Source organism: Arvicola amphibius, chromosome 6 (assembly GCF_903992535.2).
Source record: "Arvicola amphibius chromosome 6, mArvAmp1.2, whole genome shotgun sequence".
NCBI lineage: Eukaryota > Metazoa > Chordata > Mammalia > Rodentia > Cricetidae > Arvicola > Arvicola amphibius.
Genome location: NC_052052.2, coordinates 62,467,892 through 62,491,794, shown reverse-complemented (window position 1 = coordinate 62,491,794; position 23,903 = coordinate 62,467,892). Strand labels below are relative to the sequence as shown.

General features: G+C 37.8%; 1 protein-coding gene across 1 annotated transcript in view; it reads left to right on the top strand.

Moving 5' to 3' along the window:
• Window positions 1–23,903, top strand: part of Ccdc171 (coiled-coil domain containing 171) — a 350,758-nt gene that overhangs the window by 204,510 nt on the left and 122,345 nt on the right. The window contains 2 exon segments of the mRNA XM_038333866.1: window positions 9,567–9,712; window positions 12,053–12,107. Of these exon segments, the coding sequence (XP_038189794.1) occupies window positions 9,567–9,712; window positions 12,053–12,107 (201 nt within the window).

Here is a 23,903-nt window from a genome sequence, read left to right as displayed (position 1 = left end):
AGGGGTTATTCCAATTTATTTTTATCTGTTAAGATTTGCTTTGTGATTAAGTATGTAGTCAATTTTTAGAGACAGTTTCATGAGGTGCTGAGAAGAAGATATATTCCTTTGTGTTTGGGTGAAATGTTCTGTAGATATCTGTTATGTCCATTTAAGTCTTAACATCTGTTATTTCCTATATTTCTCTGTTATGTTTTGTTTGGTTGACCTGTCTGTTGGGGAGAGTATAGGCGGGGTAACCAGACTAAGAATTCTGGGAAGAGGAAAGGCAGAGAGACTCTGTCACCAGTCATATGCAGAGGAAGCAAGATGAGAATGCCTCACCGAGAAAGGTACCAAGCCACATGGCTAAACATAGACAAGAACTATGAGTTAATTTAAGTTGTAGTTAATAATAATCCTGAGCTAATCGGCTAAACAGTTATAATTAATATAAGCCTCTGTGTGTTTCTTTGAGATTGAATGGCTGTGGGACCAGATGAGACAGAAACTTATGTCTATTCAGACTACTATACTCAGCAAAGCTTGGGCTGTTGTTAATGTATGGGGGTTTGATGTGTGATTTAAACTTTAGTACTGTTTCTTTTACAAATGTGGGTGCCCTTGTATTTGGGGCATAGATGTTCAGAATTGAGACTTTATCTTGATGGATTTCTCCTGTGATAAATATGAAATGTCCTTCTCCATCTCTTTTGATTAATTTTAGTTTGAAGTCTATTTTGTTAGGTATGAGGATAGTATCACTAGCTTGCTTCTTAGGTCCATTTTGTTGAAAAATCTATTCCCAACCCTTTACTCTGAGGTAATTCCTGTCTTTGAAGTTGAGGTGTGTTTCTTGTATGCAGCAGAAGATGAATACTGTTTCGTATCCAATCTTTAGACTGTGTCTTCTTATAGGTGAATTGAGTCCATTGATATTAAGGGATATAAATGACTACTGATTGTTAATTCCTGTTATTTATTTATTTATTTATTTATTTATTTATTTATTTATTGGTGGTATGTGTATTTCTCTGTGTGTTTTTTTTCTTTGGGTTTTGCTTGTATGAAATTTATTTTGCCTATGTTTTCATGGGTGCAGCTAACGTTCTTGGGTTAGAGTTTTCCTTCTAGTACTTCCTGTATGACTGGATTTGTGGTAGGTATTGCTTAAATCTAGTTATGTCATGAAATATCTTGTTTGCTCCATCTATGGTGATTGAAAGCTTTGTGAGTATAGTCCTGAATAGACATAGTTTCTGTCTCATCTGGTCCCACGGCCATTCAATCCCAAAGAAACACACAGAGGCTATATTAATTATAACGGTTTTAGCCTATTAGCTCAGGATTATTATTAACTACAACTTAAATTAACTCATAGTTCTTGTCTATGTTTAGTCATGTGGCTTGGAACCTTTTCTCAGTGAGGCATTCTCATCTTGCTTCCTCTGCATATGACTGGTGACAGAGTCTCTCTGCCTTTCCTCTTCCCAGAATTCTTAGTCTGGTTACCCTGCCTATACTTCCTGCCTGGCTACTGGCCAATCAATGTTTTATTAAAGTAATATGGGTGACAAATCTTTGTAGTGTATAAGAACATTATCCCACAGCATTTTCCTTTTTATTTTCAAAGCAAGACTCTAAATATTATCTCCTTTGTTTAGCTTTTTTTCTTGACCATTATCTATAACAACTTCTAACATATACTCCAAATAATGACAAATATCCATAATACACTTTTTTTGAGAATGTGAGGGTAGTTTTCTAGGCTACTTCCTGCTGATTGAGGGCACTGATAATCTTATGGGGACCCAAAGATAATTTAGGATTATTGTCAAGTCCCGACTAGAGTATTCTGTGAGGCTGGATCATCCCAGCCACCAGTCTTGAATATGTTCTGGATGTTGAACTCAGAGGAAACTACAGCAGAAGTGTTCTAAAACGTTGGATCATCTGGGGCATCTGCTTCTCTCAGAGATTTTTCAAGGCTTCTTCCTTGATCAAACATTATTATTATTATCTTAACCCAGAATGAATTCACAGCCTGCCATTTCCCATGGGAACAAAAACAAAACCTCTTCTCACCACAAAGAAGCCTGTTTCTGGCTGCTTATAACCACCATTAAGTGTTTGGTGGCAGAGCCTCTTAAAATAGCTGTGAGGTTTTTGTCACTAATGCTGAGTCAGGAGCCATGCCTCTGATTGCCACCAGCAAACAGAGCCTACAAAAGATGGTTACCAAGAAGTTGCACTTGACTCTATTCTTGGTTGTCTAGAATCCTTTTTTGAAGCCTTTCTCAGACTTTATGTGGAAATTCTTGCCAAACGTTTGGGCACCATTTGTAGACAGAAGTTTCTGTCCCATCTGGTACCACAGCCATTCAGTCCCAAAGAAACACACGGAGGCTTATATTAATTATAAACTGTTTGGCCTATTAGCTCAGGATTATTAACTAGCTATTACAATTTAAATTAGCCCATAATTCTTGTATAGGTTTAACCATGTGGCTTTCTCAGTGGGGCATTCTCATCTTGCTTCCTCTGCATCTGGCTGGTGACAGAGTCTCTTTGCCTTTACTCTTCCCAGAATTCTTAGTCTGGTTACCCCACCTATACTTCCTGCCTGGCTACTGGCCAATCAATGTTTTATTAAAGTAATATGGGTGACAAATCTTTGTAGTATACAAGAACATTATCCCACAGCAAGTCTGGACTGAAATTTGTGGTCTCTTAGTGTCTCCAAAACATTTATTTAGGGCCTTCTGGCTCTCAGAGTTTCCATTGAGAAGGTGGGTATAATTCTTATTGGTCTGTCTTTATATGTTTAATTGGCCTTTTTCCCCTTGCAGCTCTTAATATTTCTTTCTTTATTCTGTATGGTTAGTGTTTTGATCAATTATATAGCAAGAGTATTTTTATTTCTGATCCAATCTATTTGGTGTTCTGTAAGCTTCTTGTACCTTCATAGGCATGTCCTTCTTTAGGTTGGGGAATTTTTTTTCCTAGATTTGTTGAATGTATTTTCTGTGACTTGGAGCTGAAATTCTTCTCCTTCCATCCCTATAATTCTTAGTTTTGGTCTTTTACATGGTGGCCCAGATTTCATGCATGTTTTTCCGTTAAGAATATTTGGATTTTACATTTTTTGAATGATGAATATTGTCCTCTATCATATCATCAATGCATGAGAATCTCTTTTCTGGTTTTTTATTTTCTTTTTGTTTTTTTTTTTTTTTTTGAGACAGGGTTTCTCTGTAGCTTTGGAATTCTCTTCTGTTTCTTGTATTCTGCTGGAGATTCTTGTATTTGTAGTTCCTGTTCATTTACTGAGATTTCCCATTTCTAGAATTCCCTCAGTTTGTGTTTTATTACCTCTATATCAATTTTCAAGTCTTGAACTGTTTTACTTCACCTGTTTGGTTTATTTCCCATGACCTTTCTTGAAGGGATTTATTGATTTCTTCAGATTTTTTTGTCTGTCTTTTCCTCAATTTCCTGTAAGGGAATTCTATATTTTCCTTCTTTAAGGGCGTCATCATCTTCATAAAGGTATTTTTCCAGGTTTATTTCTTCTGCTTCATCATGCATTGGGATGTCAGGTCTGTTATAGAACCACTGTGTTCTTGTGGTGCCATATTGCCTTTTATGTTGTTGAATGTATTCTTACACCGGTGTTTACTCAGCTGCTTTTCCAATTGGTGTAGGTTGTGCTTCTGCCTATAGGGGCTGCTATTCTTCTGATTGATGCAGATGGTGCTAGTGCCTATAGGGTCCGCCAATTTTATGAGAGAGGGCTGTCCTCAGGGAGGATGCTGGGGTAGGTAGGTTTGGGTGGCACAGTTGGTCTTGGGGGAAGAGAGTCCAGTGGGTGGCAGCGGTGGTGATATGGCCTGCCTGCAGGTCTCTCACCTGCTGGCCAACTGCTGAGGTCTGCTTAGATTTATTTAAAGAGTAGTGTAAATGACATAAGATCTAGAAACATAATTAGCATATTAAACATATTTAAGATGTATTTAGTTCTCTCTGGTTATAGAATACTTTCACATATGTTGTCTTATTCAACGCAGGAGTCTGATAGGCATGGCCATCTACTTCACACTGAAAATGGAGAAGTTGTTTAGCTTCATTTCATAAGTATGCCATCTCCCGTCCATGTGAAGTTAGTAGTAGAAAATGATAAAAGATAATTCCCTTAGGAAAGCTACCTTAAAATTGCTTAATATAAGCAATTGTTACTTCTATGAAATAAAGATATAAAGAAAGAAAAACATGTAAAATAATTATACCACATAGTGCTACCTCTTTATATACACAATGGTGTATTTGTTATTAATTATGTAATTATGTAATCACTCAGCTTAGAGACTGTTGACTTAATTGTAGACTATAGTGAGTTTTAGCTTTACCCCTGTTTGCCCTGCAGTGAACTTGATGATTTTATCTATTAAACATTAAACCTTTTGTGAGCTTGCAGTTTGATTTACCAGTAGCCACTCAAATTAATTCTTCATTAATATAATTTTTTTGTTTTAACATCCTAGCTGGCTGAAGATGACATTATTTCCTTTTCTAATTTTGAAATGTTTTCCCGTTTACTGTTAGCCAGGAGTGTCTGTTCAGAAGTCACAGTTAGGTAACAGTAAGTGTATTATTGTAATCACCCTTATCCTTACTGCTTGCAGTGCTGGGGTTCATACCCATAACCCTGTGCATGAGGGGCTTCTTAGTCAAGTCTCAGCACTGCAAACTTAGTTCCAAAAGTTGTTACATTTCCCCCTGACCTCAGAAACATAGTCTTAAAGGTTCTTTTCTTGCTTTCACTTTGAATGACTGACTTTTTATGCCATATTGAATAGCCATTAGCTTTTAGTCTAGAGGAATGTGGATCCAAAGGTAGTCCCCATTAGATGAAAGAAAATCTATAAAAGCTGTAGCTCCTGGAGCTTAGTTTTCCTAGTGGCCTAATGGCCTAAAGCACAGGACTGTACCCTCATGAGACAGCACTAGATGAATCCCTTGGTGTACAGAAATATTAATTAGAGAGATGTATACATCATACAGATAGCAGTAACTTTTATAAAGTACAACTATTAATTAAATCCTCTGATTCATGAAACCATTTTATGTTTTTTTATTGTTGTTTTCTTTCAAGACAGGGTTTCTTTGTGTGATCCAGGCTAACCTGGAACTCACTCTGTAGATCAGACTAGCCTTGAACTTAAAGATCAGCCTGCCTCTGCCTCCTGAGTGCTGGCATTAAAGGTGTGTGCCACTACTGTCCAGATGAATTTTTAAGTTTTAAAATCATTTACTAAAATTACACCTCTTATATAGTTTGTATAGCTTTAAATTAGAGTTTGTTGAAATATTTATGCATATTATACTTAAAGAACCATTTAAAAAAAGAAGGAATATAAAAAAGACTTACATTGGTGATGGCTGCAAAACTCTGTGAACATGTTACCCCCCCATAAATTATAGAAATAATTGAGTTACACTTGAGTTATATCTTATTATATCTGTTTTCACTACACAAAATGGGTTATTAGGGTAAAGCAATATAATTTCAATTTATAGTAGTAATTAAAGAAATTACTAGCATTAATTATTATTTTTTAAATAAACATTTAAAGATTTAGAAATACAAAATTATGAATGGCTTAAAATAATTTGTATTCTTATTCAGTAGTAACATGTTATTACAGAAACCCCAGAAGCCATAAGTAAAAATATTTTAAAATATATGGAGTGTTTAATATCCCAGCCATATAAATATCCCTAAGCTTTTCTGTATTATCTATTTTCTTTGTGTCCATCCTGTGCTTTGCTAGCTCTTATTACTAGTAAATAACTTTTTGTGACTAGTTAAGGGAAGTAGTCAGGTGTAGCTACATTTGTAATGCTAGTTCACTGTAAGCATTTGCTTTTCCCTCCTGGATCATGAGAGGTATACACGAAGGTGAGTAGGAACTGAAAAGAAACACCATAAAGATATGTGGTAGATGGGATATACTTTTAAAATTTTTCTTTCAAGCATTTTTGGATTTAAAACAAAAAGTAGAATCTTTGACCCCTGAGTTCTTGGGTCAGCAGAATACTTTTACCTTTTAAAAGACTCTTATTATAATATGTAGCATTGACTTTCTAACAGCTCAAATTGTTCACAACACCACTGAAAGATAAGTGCAGTATCGGGTTTTGAGTTTTATTTCCTTTTCTTTTTTTGTAAATATTAAGACCTGAGTACAAAATGAGGGCTGTATTGTGGATTAAGTGAAGTATCTCAAGGCTGTGCTGCTCTGATAACTGAACCTGGAGTGACCTTTCTCAGACACAATTACAGAGCTGTATGTTTTTCCTTTAATTTCATCAGGGGTTTAATTAGTATACAAATAAAACTTCCCTTATCTTCCTTTCTACCTAATTGGCTTGTCTTCGCTTATATATGAAGTATGTGAAAGTGGGCTGTAATTAGGGTGACCGTGTTAACCTTTTTTCCTCAAATGTACTGTTGCCTAAAGGCCTCAAGGCCTAAAAACAGTGCTTTGGATTATTGCTTTGCAATCACTATGGCTGTCCCATAGGTTTTCTCATGAGCAGAAGGGCTTTGGGTGCTGCAGGTTCCCACTGCTTAACAGGATCTTCATTCTTCTCCCCACTAAATGTTTATTGATTATCTCGCTGTTCCAGGCTCAGCCTCCAACAACTTAATATCAGGTGACAGTCGGGAGAGTTCTCCAAGTAATTAGAGTTGAGCATTGGGGGAACAATTAGGAGCAGAGTTATTAAACTTGATTTATCCTATTCTCTCCTGAACAGTTTCTTGGATATCAGAACATCACACTTTCACAATCTACCCTGGTTGAGAAATTAGTGGCTAACCTGCTGCTTATCATTGTTGCCTTGCTGCCCAGAGGCACACCCTCTTGGTTTCAGTCACTCAGCTGCAAATATTAGAGTCCATAAAATTTATTGTGGGTTTTAATTAGGTGAATCTGAACAAGAGAAAAGCACAACTAAAAATTTATAAGTCGGATATGTATTTTACTTATGACTTTATATGTAAGTATATGATATATATACACATATAATTAGTTTTCTTTAACTGAGTTTCAGAATTTTTTTAAAAAAAGGATTCCAATATTTGATCAGAAAGGTTAATGTTAAGAAGACATATTTTTGATACACTTTTTATAATTTTGTGTTTTATACACATTTTCATGAACTTTAGGGCCCGTTAATATTTATAGATTCTTTGGCTAGGCCCCCAACTCTTTAAAACAAGACTCCTATGGCTAAAAGTAGAACAAGAGTGTTGTATTTAAAGAATACTGTTTCATGTTTTCATTTTCATACTCAAGGATCTATGTAACTTTGTGTTTCCTTTCCATACCCTGTGATGGTGTAAGCTTTTAGAGGGGTCTGATGGCTTGTCAGAGCTCTTCTGAGATGAACTTGAGATAACAGCCAGGATTCAGTCTGGCTATGTGAAAGCTCTGAGGCTGACTTCTATCTTCCGTGAATGTATAACATAGATTGCTGAATGGATGATTGTGGTATGAAAATGAAGCAAACGGATGAGCTCAGATCGGGCAAACAAGACTGGAAATAGTACGGTAAAGCCTGGGTAGCCCCTTCACAAGTAGGCACTGCAGTCTTAAGACCTACTGAGCAAGGCAGTTTTAATGGATTAGCACACAATTATCATTTGAAAGAAAAGTTAAAGCTTTATGCTAACTGGTGGTAGAAAAGTAACCTTTTTAAAATTGTTTGGGAAATGTTATCAGAAATGCTAAGTTTAAATAGTTTTTTTTAAACAAAGAATCTCTTGATAGTTCAATACCTTTAAGTATCTTAACAAAATTACTACGATTGGAGTGGTTTAAAAAATATGTTCTTTGTTGCCTTTAAACATTGTTTGAATATTTCCTTGGTAAAATAATTCTTTTTCAAATAATTTAAGATAATTTAATTTTTAACATCAAAAATAAAGGCATAGCTTCTGTAGTAACATATGAAGTTTTAATACATGTATATGTTATATAATGCTTAAGTCAGATCAAACACATCAGTTTTTCAAGTACTTATCATTTCTTTGTGGGGAAAAATATTCAACCCATTTTTTTAGCTTTTAAAAATATACGCTATATTGCTGTTACTTACCATCACCTTATTGCACAATAGCTCACTAAATTGCTGTAAATATCATGCAGTACCAATTGATCAACTCTGGAGTGTTCTTAAAGTTCTATTAATATTAAAGTCTGAAAATAAATTTAAGTATCTAATGAATAGCCATGGTTGTATTATTACTTATATTTCAATGCTTATATGTGTAGTAGTTTCCTGACTGAAAGTCAAATACTGAATTTAAAAGCCTGCAGCATTTTTAAACACCTGATTTGACAGGATTGCTTTAAATTTTCTATCATTTGGGATGAATTGCTTTAGCTCACATAAGTGGCTTGGGTTCATACTATCCTTGTGACTACATTAAGAAGAGAGTTTCAAACATGAAATTGAGTGTTGCTTCTTCATGGGGGTTGTGAAGCACAGCTGTGAATATTCGCGTGTGGCTGAACTAGCAAAAGGAATAAAGCAGAAGTGTGCAAGTCAGTTGTTTGGCTCACTGTTGCACAAATTTAATCGTAAAAACTGTTCAATAAGCTTATTTTAGAAATTTTAGAAGGCAAGGGGTGAGAAGATTTTTGGTGTTCAAGGGATCATTTGACTCGTATCCTATTTTACAACCTAAAATTTAAAATGTGATCTAGAAAATACTTCTTAAAATTGTTTCTGATTCTAATACTTTCTCATTTAACCCTTTAAAAGAGCTGTACATCTGCATGCTGGAATTCCTCTGCTAAGTTGGTATTTAAAGAACTGTGAACCCACAGTTTGTATTTCTGTGTAAGGAAACATTTATAAACCCTAAATCATTATGAATGCCAGTGTTAGGTGTCTTGCTAGTTAGAACATGCTGATCATTTCTGTGTAGTTATCTGTGATATGGAAGTTATTTGTTAGGAAGCAAGGAAACGTTATTTCCGAGTCCCATTTCTCTACTGAAATATGTAGAACAATCTGTCACAGAGATAGTTAAAAAAATGTGAGCCCACCATTTCCTCTGGCGTTCTGATTCCCTTCCTTCAACCATACACTCCTGGAGTCGGGGGGGGGGGGGGAGGAGCATCTGATAGCTCTTAGTTATGTCTGGAGTTAAATAGGATCTAACCTTCATGTGCTCTGTCCCATCAATTCTTTATTTTTCATCATTAAAAGCAAGCACTTATGGCTTAAGATTTCTGTAATAAGAAATTTTTAGTAATAGTATGTTTCGTTTGTTTTACTTTGCACGATAATGTAGAGTTGCATTTTGTAGCCAAATATTTCTTAAAACAGTATAGTTCTCATTTCTAATTAGCAAGTATGTAAAAATTTTGCAGAAATTTTGTTAAACCTTGATGTGTAATGACCCAGCTCTTCTTCTCCGTCAGGCTGTGTTCTTCTCTGTCTAATAGCCTATGGCATAAATTGGAGCTAATTATCAGGACTGACAAGTAACTCTGTCTCCTGTCTGCTTGCAGAGTCTCTCCGAGGCAAAGATGGAGCTGAGAAGGAAAGATCAATCTCTGCGCCAGCTCAATAGACATCTTACCCAGCTGGAGCAGGACAAGCGCCGACTGGAGGAGAGCATCCATGATGCAGAGAGTGCCCTCCGCATGGCAGCCAAGTGAGCATCTGGACCGCGGGGAGATCACTTAAAACAGACAAAAGATCAATTCTTACTTTCATGCTCTGGGTTTTAGCCCTGGATAATACAGCACTAGAAAACAAAAGTGCAGCTGTCTGTCTTTGAAATTCTCTGATATGCCCTCAAAAAGAAAACTCTGAACACATTAAGTGTATATTTTATAGAGAAGCCTCAGAAAGCATGAGCTCCTACATAGCCTCAGATTATGCATATCTGGTGCTCAGTGTGGCATTACACGTTTGAAATCAAATCACGTTTTCATTAATGCAGAACATAAAATTGTTTAGTTAAAAGTTTCAGATTTTATGTTGTTCTATTATTTCTTCCTTATCTTCTGTTCCACTGGCTCCACCCCTGATTTGCTTTGTTATATTATATTATAGGTAATATTTCCTGATATTATAGATAATATTTCCATAAAGAGATATATTGATATACAATCAACATGTGTATCACAGCCTTAAAATGCAGCTAAAACAGGTTGATTTGGGAATCCACTTAAGCTTACATAGGTATATGCTGCAGTATATTTAACAGAAAAACCATTTCAATGCAAAGAGTTACATAAGTGTAGAGAAGGTTTTTCCTTTTACCATTTAACAAGTGGACATGCATACATTTCGAAGTTCAATAGTTCTCTTGAGCTTTTTGTTTGTTCCCTATAACAAGGTTTATGGACTGCCTTAAGACAGGCTAATGTTTAAACAGCATAATGAAAAGAGTTAAAGAAACACGTGATTCTAATTGATCCACTGTGTTTGAAAATTTTAATTCATGAAAATACAAAAATATTAGTTCAAAGCTTTTGAGACAGACTTCTGTTAGATACAAACTGTGAGTTGTGAATATATTCTATAAATTGCAGGATAGAGCTTGTGAATCCTGGAGTAGGTATCTCCGGTCTCGGGACAGCAGCAACTATTGTTTCTAGGTTGATAGCATCACTTCCGCAGGATGAGGGGACGAATTCCAGAGTACAAATATTGCCTTGTTTGAATAACCACAATAGTTTTTTTTTTGAAATTTATACAGCTATATGACATTGTAGCTCCATATTAAATGTATATAATGTTTATTTCTAAAAATATAAGTCTGACTAACTCAGATTGGTTGCCATTTTCTCTATCTCCTTGCATTAAGTGAAGAAAGATGAGGCAGTTAACCCTGAGTCTCACAGCAGACTGAGGGTCATGGATGTGTGAAAATGGCGGTAAAACCTCTGGATTTCTGTGTGTTTTTACAGTGCTGCACGTAATCAGGACTCAGATGACTGTGGCTTGTTTCTATGGGCATCGATCTTATACAACTAAAGGACACCGATTAAAGATTGGCTGTCACTGTATTATTTACAGTTACCACTCGCATGTTACTATTAAAGTCTCGTCTTTAACACTTCCACTCAGAGTTCTTTTTTATTTCATTGTGAAAGCTGAATTAAATACACAGGCCAAGAAATGAACTTGTTACTGTACAAGTGTTGTTGTGTAAGAGAGGGTTTAATTTAATTACGGCAGCACGAAAGGACTGTGGAGATAGCAACAGCAGTTTACAGGGCATCACCGCTTACAGTGTTTTGCTACCAAGATGATTTAAAGAATGTCTTGCTTTTTCAGAAAATTTTAAATAGTGAATAATGAATAATGTAATCATGGTTTCCTTATCTTTCCCATTCTCTTAACTTATGGTCTCTTTTCCCCAGTTTAGGACAAGTAGCATAAGCGAGCATTAGAGTTAAGTGTAAGGCTGTGGTTACTTTTTATACTTTTTTCACATGTGTTTGGTGTGCATACATGTTTGTGTGTGTGTGTGTGGTACATGTGACAGCATTAGGTTGACACTGTATCTCTTCTGTGATTGCTCTCCACACTGTTATTGAAACAAGGTCTCTTACTGAGCCTGGAGCTCACCAGTTTCTTCTAGTTATGTTAGTCAGTTTGCTCCAGGAAACTGGGATTGGTATGTTTTTTTTAAAAAATAAAACAAAAAGATTTTTTTACATTTATTTATGTATTCATGCTCTCTCTCTCTCTCTCTCTCTCTCTCTCTCTCTCTCTCTCTCTCTCTCTGTACTCACTAACATGGCACACTATGGAGGCCTAGGACTACAGACTGGCTGTCATGGCTTCCCACTGTATGCTTGGGGATCTGGATCCTGTCACATTTGCCAGCGAGCACTTCATTCGCCAGGCCATCTCCCCAGCATCAAGTTCTATGCGTTTAAAGGGAGATCAAAGACAGCTAGTAATAGTGACTAAAATGTAAACAGATGTAAGAAGACTTGGGTTATACTCACACTTACTCTTTTCTTTCTTTTTTTAGAGATAAAGAATGTGTTGCTAATCACATGAGAACAGTAGAAAACATGCTTCATAAGGTATTTTGATTTTTTAAACTCATTCAATTTGTTCTATGATTATTCTGGTCATTATTTCTATTAACTGCAAAGTAGTTTAATTATTTTTGACTATCTTTTAACATAAATTAGCAAAAAACATACTTTGGAAATGATTATGGACTATATTATTTGTTTTCTAGAACTCATTTTAGGTACGTGGTAAAACTATGAAACTTATGGTTTAAATGCACAGAAGTTATTTGTGGTCTTTACTGAGTGGCCCATAGGTCACTACCATTCTCCCCTAACAAAATCCTGACTGCTGTCAAACAACTGTCCATATATGTATACATAGAAAGATAGGATTTTTTTCAAAGTTCCAATTTTATATATTCTTTTTTCATATAATAAAATTGATATAGTAAGATAATATACAATCTAGCACATAATAATTGACCAAATTTATCAAACAGAAGCAAGTACCCCAAGTGAAGTCACAAGAATCAGAGACCCACCAATTCAAACTCTCAGGAATTCCATAAAAATACTAAAGTGTAAAAAATAATATGTATGCAAAAAACTTGAAGTTTAACCGGAAAAAAAGAATGTGTGTGTGTGTGTGTGTGTGTAAAATAAAAAGTCACATGATTAAAATAAACAAAAACAAGTAAAAGCCTTGGCATGACATTATGAGAGCAATAAAAATAAGGATAAATTCTTTCAAAACAAAAAGAAAGAAAATAGTTGGGTGTGGTGGCACACACATTTAATCCCAGCACTTGGGAGGCAGAGGCAGGCGGATCTCTATGAGTTCAAGGATAGTCTGATGTATAGAGTGAATTCCAAGACAGTCAAAGATAAACAGAGAAGGGAGGTTGAGGAGAACTTGATGGAATGGGATAGTCGAGATGGAGGAAGGACAGATATGAGAGCAAGGAAAGAGATGTCTTGATTGAGGGAGCCATTATGGAGTTAGCAAGAAACTAACTAGAAAAATGCCCAATAACCCACAGGGAAGACCCCCAGCTAAGACCCTAAACAATAGAGGAGAGGATTCTGAACTGGCCTTACCCTGTAGTCAAACCGATGATTATCTTTTTTTCTCATGGTTTTTTTTTTATATTTAAAAATTTCCATCTCTTCTCCTCCTCCTCCCCCTTCCCTCCCCTCCCCTCCACCCATACCTCCCCTCCCTCCCTCTCCAGGCCAAGGAGCCATCAGGGTTCCCTACTCTATGTTAAGACCAAGGTCCTCCCAACTCCCCCCAGGTCCAGGAGGGTGATCTACCAAGCAGAGAAGGCTCCCAGAGAGCCCGTCCATGCAGAAGAATCAGAGCCCAGCGCCATTGTCCTTTGCTTCTCAGTCAGCCCCCACTGTCGGCCACATTCAGAGAGACGGGTTTGGTCCATCAGTCCATTCCAAATAGAGTTGGTGATCTCCCATTAGTTCTGTCCCACTGTCTCCATGAGTGAATGCATCCCTCACGTTCCTGACTTTCTTTCTCATGTTCTCTCTCCTTCTGCTCCTCATCAGGACCTTGGGAGCTCAGTTCAGTGCTCCAATGTGGGGCTCAATCATTTTCTTCATCTATCGCCAGGTGGAGGTTCCCTCACGGTCCTGACTTTCTTTCTCATGTTCTCTCTCCTTCTGCTCCTCATCAGGACCTTGGGAGCTCAGTCCGGTGCTGCAATGTGGGGCTCAGTCATTTTCTTCATCTATTGCCAGGTGGAGGTTCTATGGTGATATGCAAGAAATTCATCAGTATGGCTATAGGAACTGGCCTTTTCAGGCTCCCTCTCCTCAGCTGCCCAAGGAACTAACTGGCGGCGTCTCCCTAGAAACCTGGGAACCCCTCTAGGGTAAAGTCTCTTGACAAACCTCAGATGGCTCCCTAAATTAAGATATATGCTTCCCTGCTCCCATATCCACCCTTCCTGTATCCCAAGCATCCCATTCCTCTGAGCTCCCCCCATTCTCCCCTTCACGCTTTTCTCTCCCCATCTTCCCTTGGCCGAGTCTCGCTCCACCCTCAAGTTCCCAATTTTTGCCTGGCGATCGTGTCTTCCAATATCCAGGAGGATTACTATATCTTTTTGGGGGGTTCACCTTCTTATTATCTTCTCAAGGATCCCCAATTATAGGCTCGATGTCCTTTAATTATGGCTAGAAACCGATTATGAGTGAGTACATCCCATGCTCATCTTTTTGGGTCTGGGTTACCTCACTCAGAATAGTGTTTTCTATTTCCATCCATTTGCATGCAAAATTCAAGATGTCATTTTTTTTTTTTTTTTTTTTACCGCTGAGTAGTATTCTAGCATGTATATATTCCACAGTTTCTTCATCCATTTTTCCACTGAAGGGCATCTAGGTTGTTTCCAGGATCTGGCTATTACAAATAATGCTGCTATGAACATAGTTGAGCAAATGCTTTTGTAGTATGATTGGGCATCTCTTGGGTAGATTCCCAATAGTGGAATTGCTGGGTCCTGGGGTAGGTTGATCCCGAATTTCCTGAGAAACCGCCACACTGCTCTCCAAAGTGGTTGCACAAGTGTGCATTCCCACCAGCAATGGATGAGTGTACCCCTTACTCCACAACCTCTCCAGCAAAGATTATCGTTGGTGTTTTTGATTTTAGCCAATCTGACAGGTGTAAGATGATATCTCAAAGTTGTTTTGACTTGCATTTCCCTAATAGCTAAGGAGGTTGAGCATGCCCTTAAGTGTCTTTTGGCCATTTGAACTTCTTCTGTTGAAAATTCTCTGTTCAGTTCAGTGCCCCATTTTTTAATTGGGTTAATTAGCATTTTAAAGTCTAGTCTCTTGAGTTCCTTATATATTTTAGAGATAGGACCTTTGTCAGTTGCAGGGTTGGTGAAGATCTTTTCCCAGTCAGTAGGCTGCCTTTGTGTCTTAGTGACAATGTCCTTTGCTTTACAGAAGCTGCTCAGCTTCAGGAGGTCCCATTTATTCAATGTTGCCCTTAATGTCTCTGCAGCTGGGGCTATTCGTAGGAAGCAGTCTCCTGTGCCCAAATGTTGTAGAGTACTTCCCACTTTCTCCTCTTACAGGTTCAGTGTGTTCAGATTGATATTGAGGTCTTTAATCCATTTGGACTTGAGTTTTGTGCATGGTGATAGATATGGATCTACTTTCATTCTTCTACAGGTTGACATCCAGTTATGCCAGCACCATTTGTTGAAGATGCCCTCTTTCTTCCATTGTGTACTTTTGGCTCCTTTATCAAAAATCAGGTGTTCGTAGGTTTGTGGGTTAAGATCCAGGTCTTCTATATGATTCCATTGGTCAACTTCTCTGTTTTTATGCCAGTACCAAGCTGTTTTCAATACTGTAGCTCTGTAATAGAGTTTGAAGTCAGGGATGGTAATGCCTCCAGAAGTATCTTTATTGTATAAGATTGTTTTGGCTATCCTGGGTTTCTTGTTTTTCCATATAAAGTTGATTATTGTCCTCTCAATATTTGTGAAGAATTTTTATGGGATCTTGATGGGGATTGCATTGAATCTATAGATTGCTTTTGCCATTTTTACTATGTTGATCCCCCCAATCCACAAGCAGGGGAGATCCTTCCATTTTCTGGTATCCTCTTCAATTTCTTTCTTCAAAGACTTAAAGTTCTTGTGAAATAAATCCTTCACTTCCTTGGTTAGAGTTACTCCCAGATATCTTATGCTATTTGTGGCTATTGTGAAAGGTGATACTTCTTTGATTTCCCTCTCTGCTTCCTTATCCTTTGTGTAAAGGAGGGCGACTGATTTTTTTGGAGTTGATCTTGTAGCCTGCCACATTACTGAAGGAGTTTATCAGCTGTAGGAGTTCTTTGGTGGAGTTTTTGGGGTTGCTTATATACACTATCATATCATCTGCAAATAACGAAAGTTTAACTTCTTCCTTTCCAAATCAAATCCCCTTGATTCCCTTATGTTGTCTTATTGCTGTTGCTAGAACTTCAAGTACTATATTGAAGAGATAAGGAGAGAGTGGACAGCCTTGTCGCGTTCCTGAATTTAGTGGGATAGCCTTGAGTTTCTCTCCGTTTAATTTGATGTTAGCTGTTGGCTTGCTGTAAATAGCTTTTATTATATTTAGGAATGACCCTTTTATCCCTAATCTCTCCAAGACCTTTATCATAAAAGGGTGCTGAATTTTGTCAAATGCTTTTTCAGCATCTAATGAGATGACCATATGTTTTTTTTCATACAGTTTATTTATCTGATGGATTACATTGATAGATTTTTGTATGTTGAACCAGCCCTGCATCTCTGGGATGAAGCCTACTTGATCGTAGTGGATAATTTTTCTAATGTGTTCTTGGATTCGGTTTGTCAGTATTTTATTGAGAATTTTTGTGTCAATGTTCATGAGTGAGATTGGCCTGTAATTCTCTTTCTTGGTTGAGTCTTTGTGTGGTTTAGGTCAGGGTAACTGTAGCTTCATAGAAGGAATTTGGCAGTGACTCTTGTGTTTCTATATTATGAAATACCTTAAGGAGTATAGGTATTAGGTCTTCTTGGAAGTTCTGGTAGAATTCTGCATTGAAACCATCTGGTCCTGGGCTCTTTTTGGTAGGGAGGTTTCTGATAACAGTTTCTAATTCTTCGCGACTAACAGGACTATTTAGAGCATTTACCTGGTCCTGGTTTAACTTTGGTATATGGTATTTATCTAAAAAACTGTCCATTTCTTTTACATTTTCGAATTTTGTGGCATACAGGCTTTTGTAGTAAGATCTAATGATTCTCTGAATTTCCTCTGTGTCTGTGGTTATGTCCCCCTTTTCATTTCTGATCTTATTAATTTGCGTGTTCTCCCTTTGCCGTTTGATTAGTTTGGCTAAGGGTTTGTCAATCTTGTTGATTTTCTCCAAGAACCAGCTTTTTGTTTCATTGATTCTTTGGATTGTTTTCTGTGTTTCTATTTTGTTGATTTCTGCCCTCAGTTTGATTATTTCCAGTCTTCTACTTCTCCTAGGTGAGTCTGCTTCTTTTTTTTCCAGAGCTTTCAGGTGTGCTGTTAAGTCACTGATGAGTGCTCTCTCTGTTTTCTTTAAGTGGGCACTTAGTGCTATGAACTTTCCTCTTAGCACTGCTTTCATTGTGTCCCATAGGTTTGAGTATGTTGTGTCTTGGTTTTCATTAAATTCAAGAAAGACTTTCATTTCTTTCTTTATTTCTTCCTTGACCCAGGTGTGGTTCAGTAGTTGACTGTTCAGTTTCCATGAGTTTGTGGGCTTTCTGGGGGTAGCATTGTTGTTGATTTCTAATTTTAATCCATGGTGATCCGATAAGACACAGGTGGTTACTAATATTTTTTTGTAACTGTGGAAGTTTGCTTTGTTACCAAGTATATAGTCAATTTTCGAAAAGGTTCCATGAGCCGCAGAGAAGAAGGTATATTCTTTCCTATTTGGGTGGAGTGTTCTATAGATGTCTGTTAAGTCCATTTGGTTCATTACCTCCATTAAGTCTTTCAATTCTCTGTTAGGTTTCTGTCTGATTGACCTGTCCATTGGTGAGAGAGGAGTGTTGAAGTCTCCAACTATTAGTGTGTGTGGTTTGATGGCTGCCTTGAGTTCTAGAAGTATTTCTTTTACATAAGTGGGAGCTTTTATATTAGGGGCATAGATATTCAGGATTGAGACTTCATTCTGAAGGATTTTTCCTGTTATGAGTATAAAGTGTCCCTTTCCATCTCTTCTGATTGATTTTAGTTTGAAGTCAACTTTGTTAGAAATTAGTATGGCCACACCGGCTTGTTTCTTAGGTCCATTTGCTTGATAAACCTTTTCCCAACCCTTTACTCTGAGTAGGTGTCTATCTTTGTGGTTGAGGTGTGTTTCTTGTAAACAGCAGAATGTTGGATCCTGTTTTTGTATCCAATCTCTTAGCCTGTGCCTTTTTATAGGTGAATTGAGTCCATTGATATTAAGTGATATTAATGACCAGTGGTTGTTAACTCCAGTCATTTTTTTGTAGTAGAGTTTATGTGCTTCCCTTCTTCTAGTTGTGCTGGTGAAGGGTTGCTAGATGCCTGAGTTATTGTTGGCGTTGTTGGACTCCTTGGTTTGTGATTTTCCTTCTATTACTTTCTGCAAGGCTGGATTTGTGGCTACGTATTGTTTAAATCTGTTTTTGTCCTGGAATATCTTATTTTCTCCATCAATGGTGAATGCAAGCCTTGCTGGGTATATTAGTCTAGGCTTGCATCCATGTTCCCTTAGTGTCTGTAGCACATCTATCCAAGCTCTTCTGGCTTTCATGGTTTCCATTGAGAAATCAGGTGTAATTCTGATCGGTTTCCCTTTATATGTTACTTGACCTTTTTCCTTTGCAGCTCTTAATATCTGTTCTTTATTCTGTATGTTTTGTGTTTTGATTATTATATGGCATGGGGATGCTTTCTTTTGATCCAGTCTATTTGGTGTTCTGTAGGCTTCTTGTACCTTCATAGGAACATCCTTCTTTAGGTTGGGGAAGTTTTCTTCTATGATTTTGTTGAATATGTTTTCTGGGCCTTTGAGTTGTAATTCTTCTCCTTCTTCTACCCCAATTATTCTTAGGTTTGGTCTTTTCATGGTGTCCCAGATTTCCTGGATGTTTTGTGTTAAGAATTTGTTAGATTTGTTTAGTTCTTTAATCTGTGAATTTATTTCCTCTATAGTATCTTCAGAGTCTGATATTCTTTCTTCCATCTCTTGTATTCGGTTAGAAATACTTGTCTCGTTTACTCAGAATTTCCATTTCCAGTCTTCCCTCAGATTGTGTTTTCTTCATTACCTCCATTTCATTTATCAGGTCTTGTACTGTTTCCCTTACTTGTTTGATTGCTTTTTCTTGTTTTTCTTGGGTATCTTTGAGAGATTTATTTATTTCATCTACTTTTTTGTTTGTCATCTCCATTTCTTTATGGCAGTTTTTTACCTCCTGTTTAAGGTCCTCTATTATTTTCATAAAGTACTGTTTAAGGTCGGTTTCTTCTATATCTTCTGGGGTAGGGTGTTCAATTCTTGTTGTTTCGGGATGTCTGGATTCTGGTGATGTCATGTTGCCTTTCATGTTGTTGGAGGAGCTCCTGCATTGGCGCCTTCCCATCTCTTCCTTCAAATAGAGCTGGGAGGCGCTTGGTGTCCTAGACCAATCTTTGCTGTGACTGAATCTGGTTGGATCTCCCCAGTGCCAGAGGAGGACCTATTCCTTGTGTCACAATCTGAAGAAGCCGGCACTCCCTTGCAGGAATCCTCAGACCTGCCTGGAGGCCAGAGTCTGTCCCCCTTTGGGTGGATGGCCTTAGTACAGGAGCAGCACACCTGAACACACTAGGGAAGGCTTGGGAGAGGCAGGGTCATGAGAAACAAAGACAAGCCTGCAGAGGGAGCTGTGGGGAGGGGGTCTGTGCTCTCTTCCAGGGCAGGTTGCCCCAGGGTCCGCATTCACTCACCAGTCCAGATGGAATTCCAGGGCACAGGATCAGGGATTCCAGGCAGCCCAGGGACGCTGCCTGGACAAAAGGGCCAAGGTGGGGGCAGGGCAGGATGGACTATCACACAGCTAACCTGGCAGCACAATCTGAAGGAGTCAGCACTCTCTTGCAGGAATCCTCAGACCTGCCTGCAGGCCAGAGTCTGACCCCTTTGGGTGGATGGCCTTAATACAGGAGCAGGACACCTGAACACACTAGGGAAGTCTTGGGAGAGGCAGGGTCATGAGAAACAAAGACAAGCCTGCAGAGGGAGCTGGGAGGAGGGGGTCTGTGCTCTCTCCCAGAGCAGGTTGCCCCAGGGTCCTCATTCACTCACCAGACCAGATGGAATTCCAGGGCACAGGATCAGGGATTCCAGGCAGCCCAGGGACGCTGCCCGGACAAAAGGGGCAGATAGGATATTTTTGTCAATAGTTGTGTATCTTAGCTGGGTAATAAAGTTATTCAAATGGAAGTTTCTTACTTATATGAACATATTCTTAAAATGAAAACCCATTTAATAACTCTTATTTTCAAGTGATTATTTTTATATTATAAACCATGACTTAATATGTAGCAATTAGCAGCATACATATGTTACATTAGTAAAAAGTTGTTAGCTATACAGTCATTGTATAAAAACTTTAATCTAGAGGAAAAGATATGGCAGTATGTGGGGCCCCTGCAGTAGACCTTGATCGAACCCTAGTACATGAACTGAATTGTGGAACCCACTCTCTGTGGAGGGATACCTTGCTCAGCCTAGGCAAGGGGTTTGGGGTTGGGAGGGCCTTGGTCCTACCTCAGGACAGACTTAGTTGACTTCCCAGAGGAGGTTTTACGTCTCTGAGGAGTGGATGCAGGTGGGTGGAGGGAAGGAGGTGGGGAGTGGGTGGAGAGGAGGGAGGGGGAACTGAGATTGGTATGTTAAAAAACCCCTAAAACTGAAAGTTTTTTTTACATTTATTTATTTATGTACCGTGTGTGTGTGTGTGTGTGTGTGTGTGTGTGTGTGTGCATGCATGTGTGTATGTGCACACACTAACGCGGTACACTTATGGAGACCTAGAACACAACTTATAGAAATTATTTCTTTCGTTCCACCATGTGGATTCTGAAGATTGAATGAACTTGGGCCATCAGGCTTGGTGACAAGTGCTTCTGTCCACTGAGTTATGTTGGTAGCCCCTCATTATTTAAAAGTAGTATTATTTACATATTTATGTTATTGTCTAACTGACAATATTTTGGAATGAAGATATCTAATACTTTTAAGATGTATGGAAGTAATGGATGACTACAAGAATTTTAATACCCTAAAATTATTACTCTTTAAAAAATCTTCTCTCGGAAAGACCAAAAAAAAAAAATCTTCTCTCATGTATTACATCCCAACCTCCTTCTGTTTCCCTTAAAAACAACAACAACAGCAACAAAAGAAGGCAGGCCTCCTAGGCACAAACCCTCATAGCACGGCTGGCCATGACAGCCCACTAGGAGGAATAGGTTCTCAAGAGCAGGTAAAAGAGTCAGAGATACTCTGCACTCCCATTGATGGGAGCCCCACAAGAACACCAAGCTACTTAGCCAAAACATGTGCAGTGGACATAGCTGAGACCCATTCAGTCTCCATATTTGTCCCTTCATAAAACTAATGCTTTTAAAGAAATGAATAATAGTGAACTAGCCCGGAGTGGTGGTGCACACCTTTAATCCCAGCGCACAGGACGCAGAGACAGGTGGATCTCTGTGAGCTCAAGGCCAGCCTGGTCTACAGAGGAGTTCCATGACAGCCAGGGTTTCTACACAGAGAAACCCTGTCTGGAAAACAACACAACACAACACAACAAAACAAAAAAGAAAAAAAGAAAGAAAGAAAAATGAAAAATAATGAACTAATATTTAATGCATTTTAACACTTAAAAAATCACTATGTCTCTGTATCTGAAGTTTGAAAATAATAGTTTTAAATCACTAAAAACATTCTGGAAAAATCTAGTAGTTTGAGTTCTATTTTCATTTAGGGTTCTTTAAGCCATGGCTTCCATCCTTCCCAGAAAGTTTAGCCAGTAGTAAAGTTTAATATTCAAATCAAGTATGTGTGTACTTCAGAAATTTAGATTTTCAACAAAGTATATATTTGATATTATTTGTATCTGCTGTGTCTTAGGATGGAAATGTCATTTATATAGCATACTCCTTATATAGTTAACATTGAGTATGAAGCCCAATTGTTCAGCTCTCCAGATTTAAGAGAAATGTTAGGCTAACTAATTCAATTTATGTGGATGTCAAGGAAAAGCCATTGTATGTGAAGTGCAAATATTAGACCCCATCCTTATGAAATGACAAATATCTATTTGAATATAACAAGACTAAAGGTGATAGGACAGCCATAGTCACACAGTTCTTTTGGATTTTTTTTTGTCAAATGAAAGAATGTTTGCAGCGCTGGCCTGATGCCTCCTATTTCAGATGTGGTGGGTAACTGTTTGGTTTTATGGCTTTGACAATGAATGTAATGGTGTTTAACTTATCAGTTCCTTTTCAAGCTTGAAGTAAAAATTTAGGAAAGGCTATTGATAATTAGGGATAATTATTTTGTGTGTGTGTGTGTGTGTGTGTGTGTGAAGTCTGGATGAGAAGGATTGGGTGGCAAGAGAGTCTTGAAGCTCTCAGTGTGGTAGCCATACCTGTCCATGCATGGGTATTATTCTGGTGTTTTTGGAGACTGTGTGGTATAACTTTATTTACTGCTTTTAACACATAGCTTAAGGGTATCAGTTATTATAGAATAAAGCTAATTGTAAATTGATAAAATGATTTTAAATATTACTTATAATAAGGAATTTGTTTTCTTTTACACATTTCTGCATTTTTAAATATTTTAATGATCTTTGCTAATTTCTAAGCTTGACATACTCCATTAAACTTTTCAGAATCTAAAACCTATATTATATTAAGCAATTATCTAGCTACTATTTTTTAATCCCACTTGGGAATGATACTGGTATTTAATAAGAAAATTAATCACTTTTCTTTAAAAGCACATGCGGGGCCAGCAAGTTGACTGAGAATGTAGAAGTGCTTGCTGTTCAAGCCTGGATGGAAGGAGAGAACTGATTCCTGGAAGTTGTCCTCTGACCTCCATCACTCCCGCCCCCTCCCCACACCATCCACACATATACAAATATACATATGCTCATACAATACACTAGTAACATAATTTTTAATTTAAATGAAAAGAGGAAGAAGCATGTACACAGATGGTTTTTGATACTCAACAATTTTAACTAAGCATAAGATTACCTATGTCTCTCTCTGTGTGTGTGTGTGTGTGTGTGTGTGCATGTGTCATGTGTATATATGCATGCATGTGGAGGCCAGAGTTTGGTATCAGGTGTTTTCCTTATTCTCTGTCCACTTTATTCTTTGAAACAGGGTCTCTCACTCAATTGGAGCTCACTGATTCAGCTAACCTGACTGTAATCCCCATCTTTTTTTTTTTACATGTGTATCACCGACCCTAGCTTTCCATGTAAGTGTGGTGGTCTAGACCCAGGTACCTGTGCTTGCATAACAAACACTTCCCTAACTGCACTCTTTCCCTAGCCACCCTCCTCAGATCTCCGTGGAAAAGAAATATGCCTGTGCTAAACTTGTGGAGACTCTTGCTGTCGTTTTCAAATAGCACAGATAACAACCATAGTACAACTTGTAAAGCATTTGCAGTGTTCTATCTATCTAGTGATAGGTATATATCACCTAGAGATGATTAAAAGAGTATGGGAGGAAGTCAGTGACCACTCTTTGGTAGACTGTATGCTTAACATGCATGAAGCTTGAGTTAAGTACTGAGCAGCAACAACAGAAATAATACAAAACATCTGGGAAGGTAATTTAAGTTACATACCCACACCACATCACTCTGTGATGGGGAATTGTTCTCCTTGGATTTTATGTATTTAGTAGGCCAAATGTCTCATTCTGGAGCCAGTATTATGACAGAGACAACCAGTTTTTTTCCAAAGAATAATTTTATTATAAAACATACATTTATTGGGTTGGAGAGATGGCTCAGCAGTTAACAGTGCTCTGCTAGAAGACCTGAGTTTGATTCCTAGCACCCGCATCAGGTGGTTGGCAAGTACCTCTCCCTCCAGCTCCAGGGGATTTTGATGCTTCTGGCCCCTGAAGGCATGGGCTCTCATGTGCACATACCCATTTGCAATAATATGATTAAAAATGATAAAATTAAACATATAATATATATATATTATATACTAATGCCTCTTTTTAAAATAGGGTTTGCTTCATAGTACATGTTGGATTCATGCTCACCACCTTCCTACC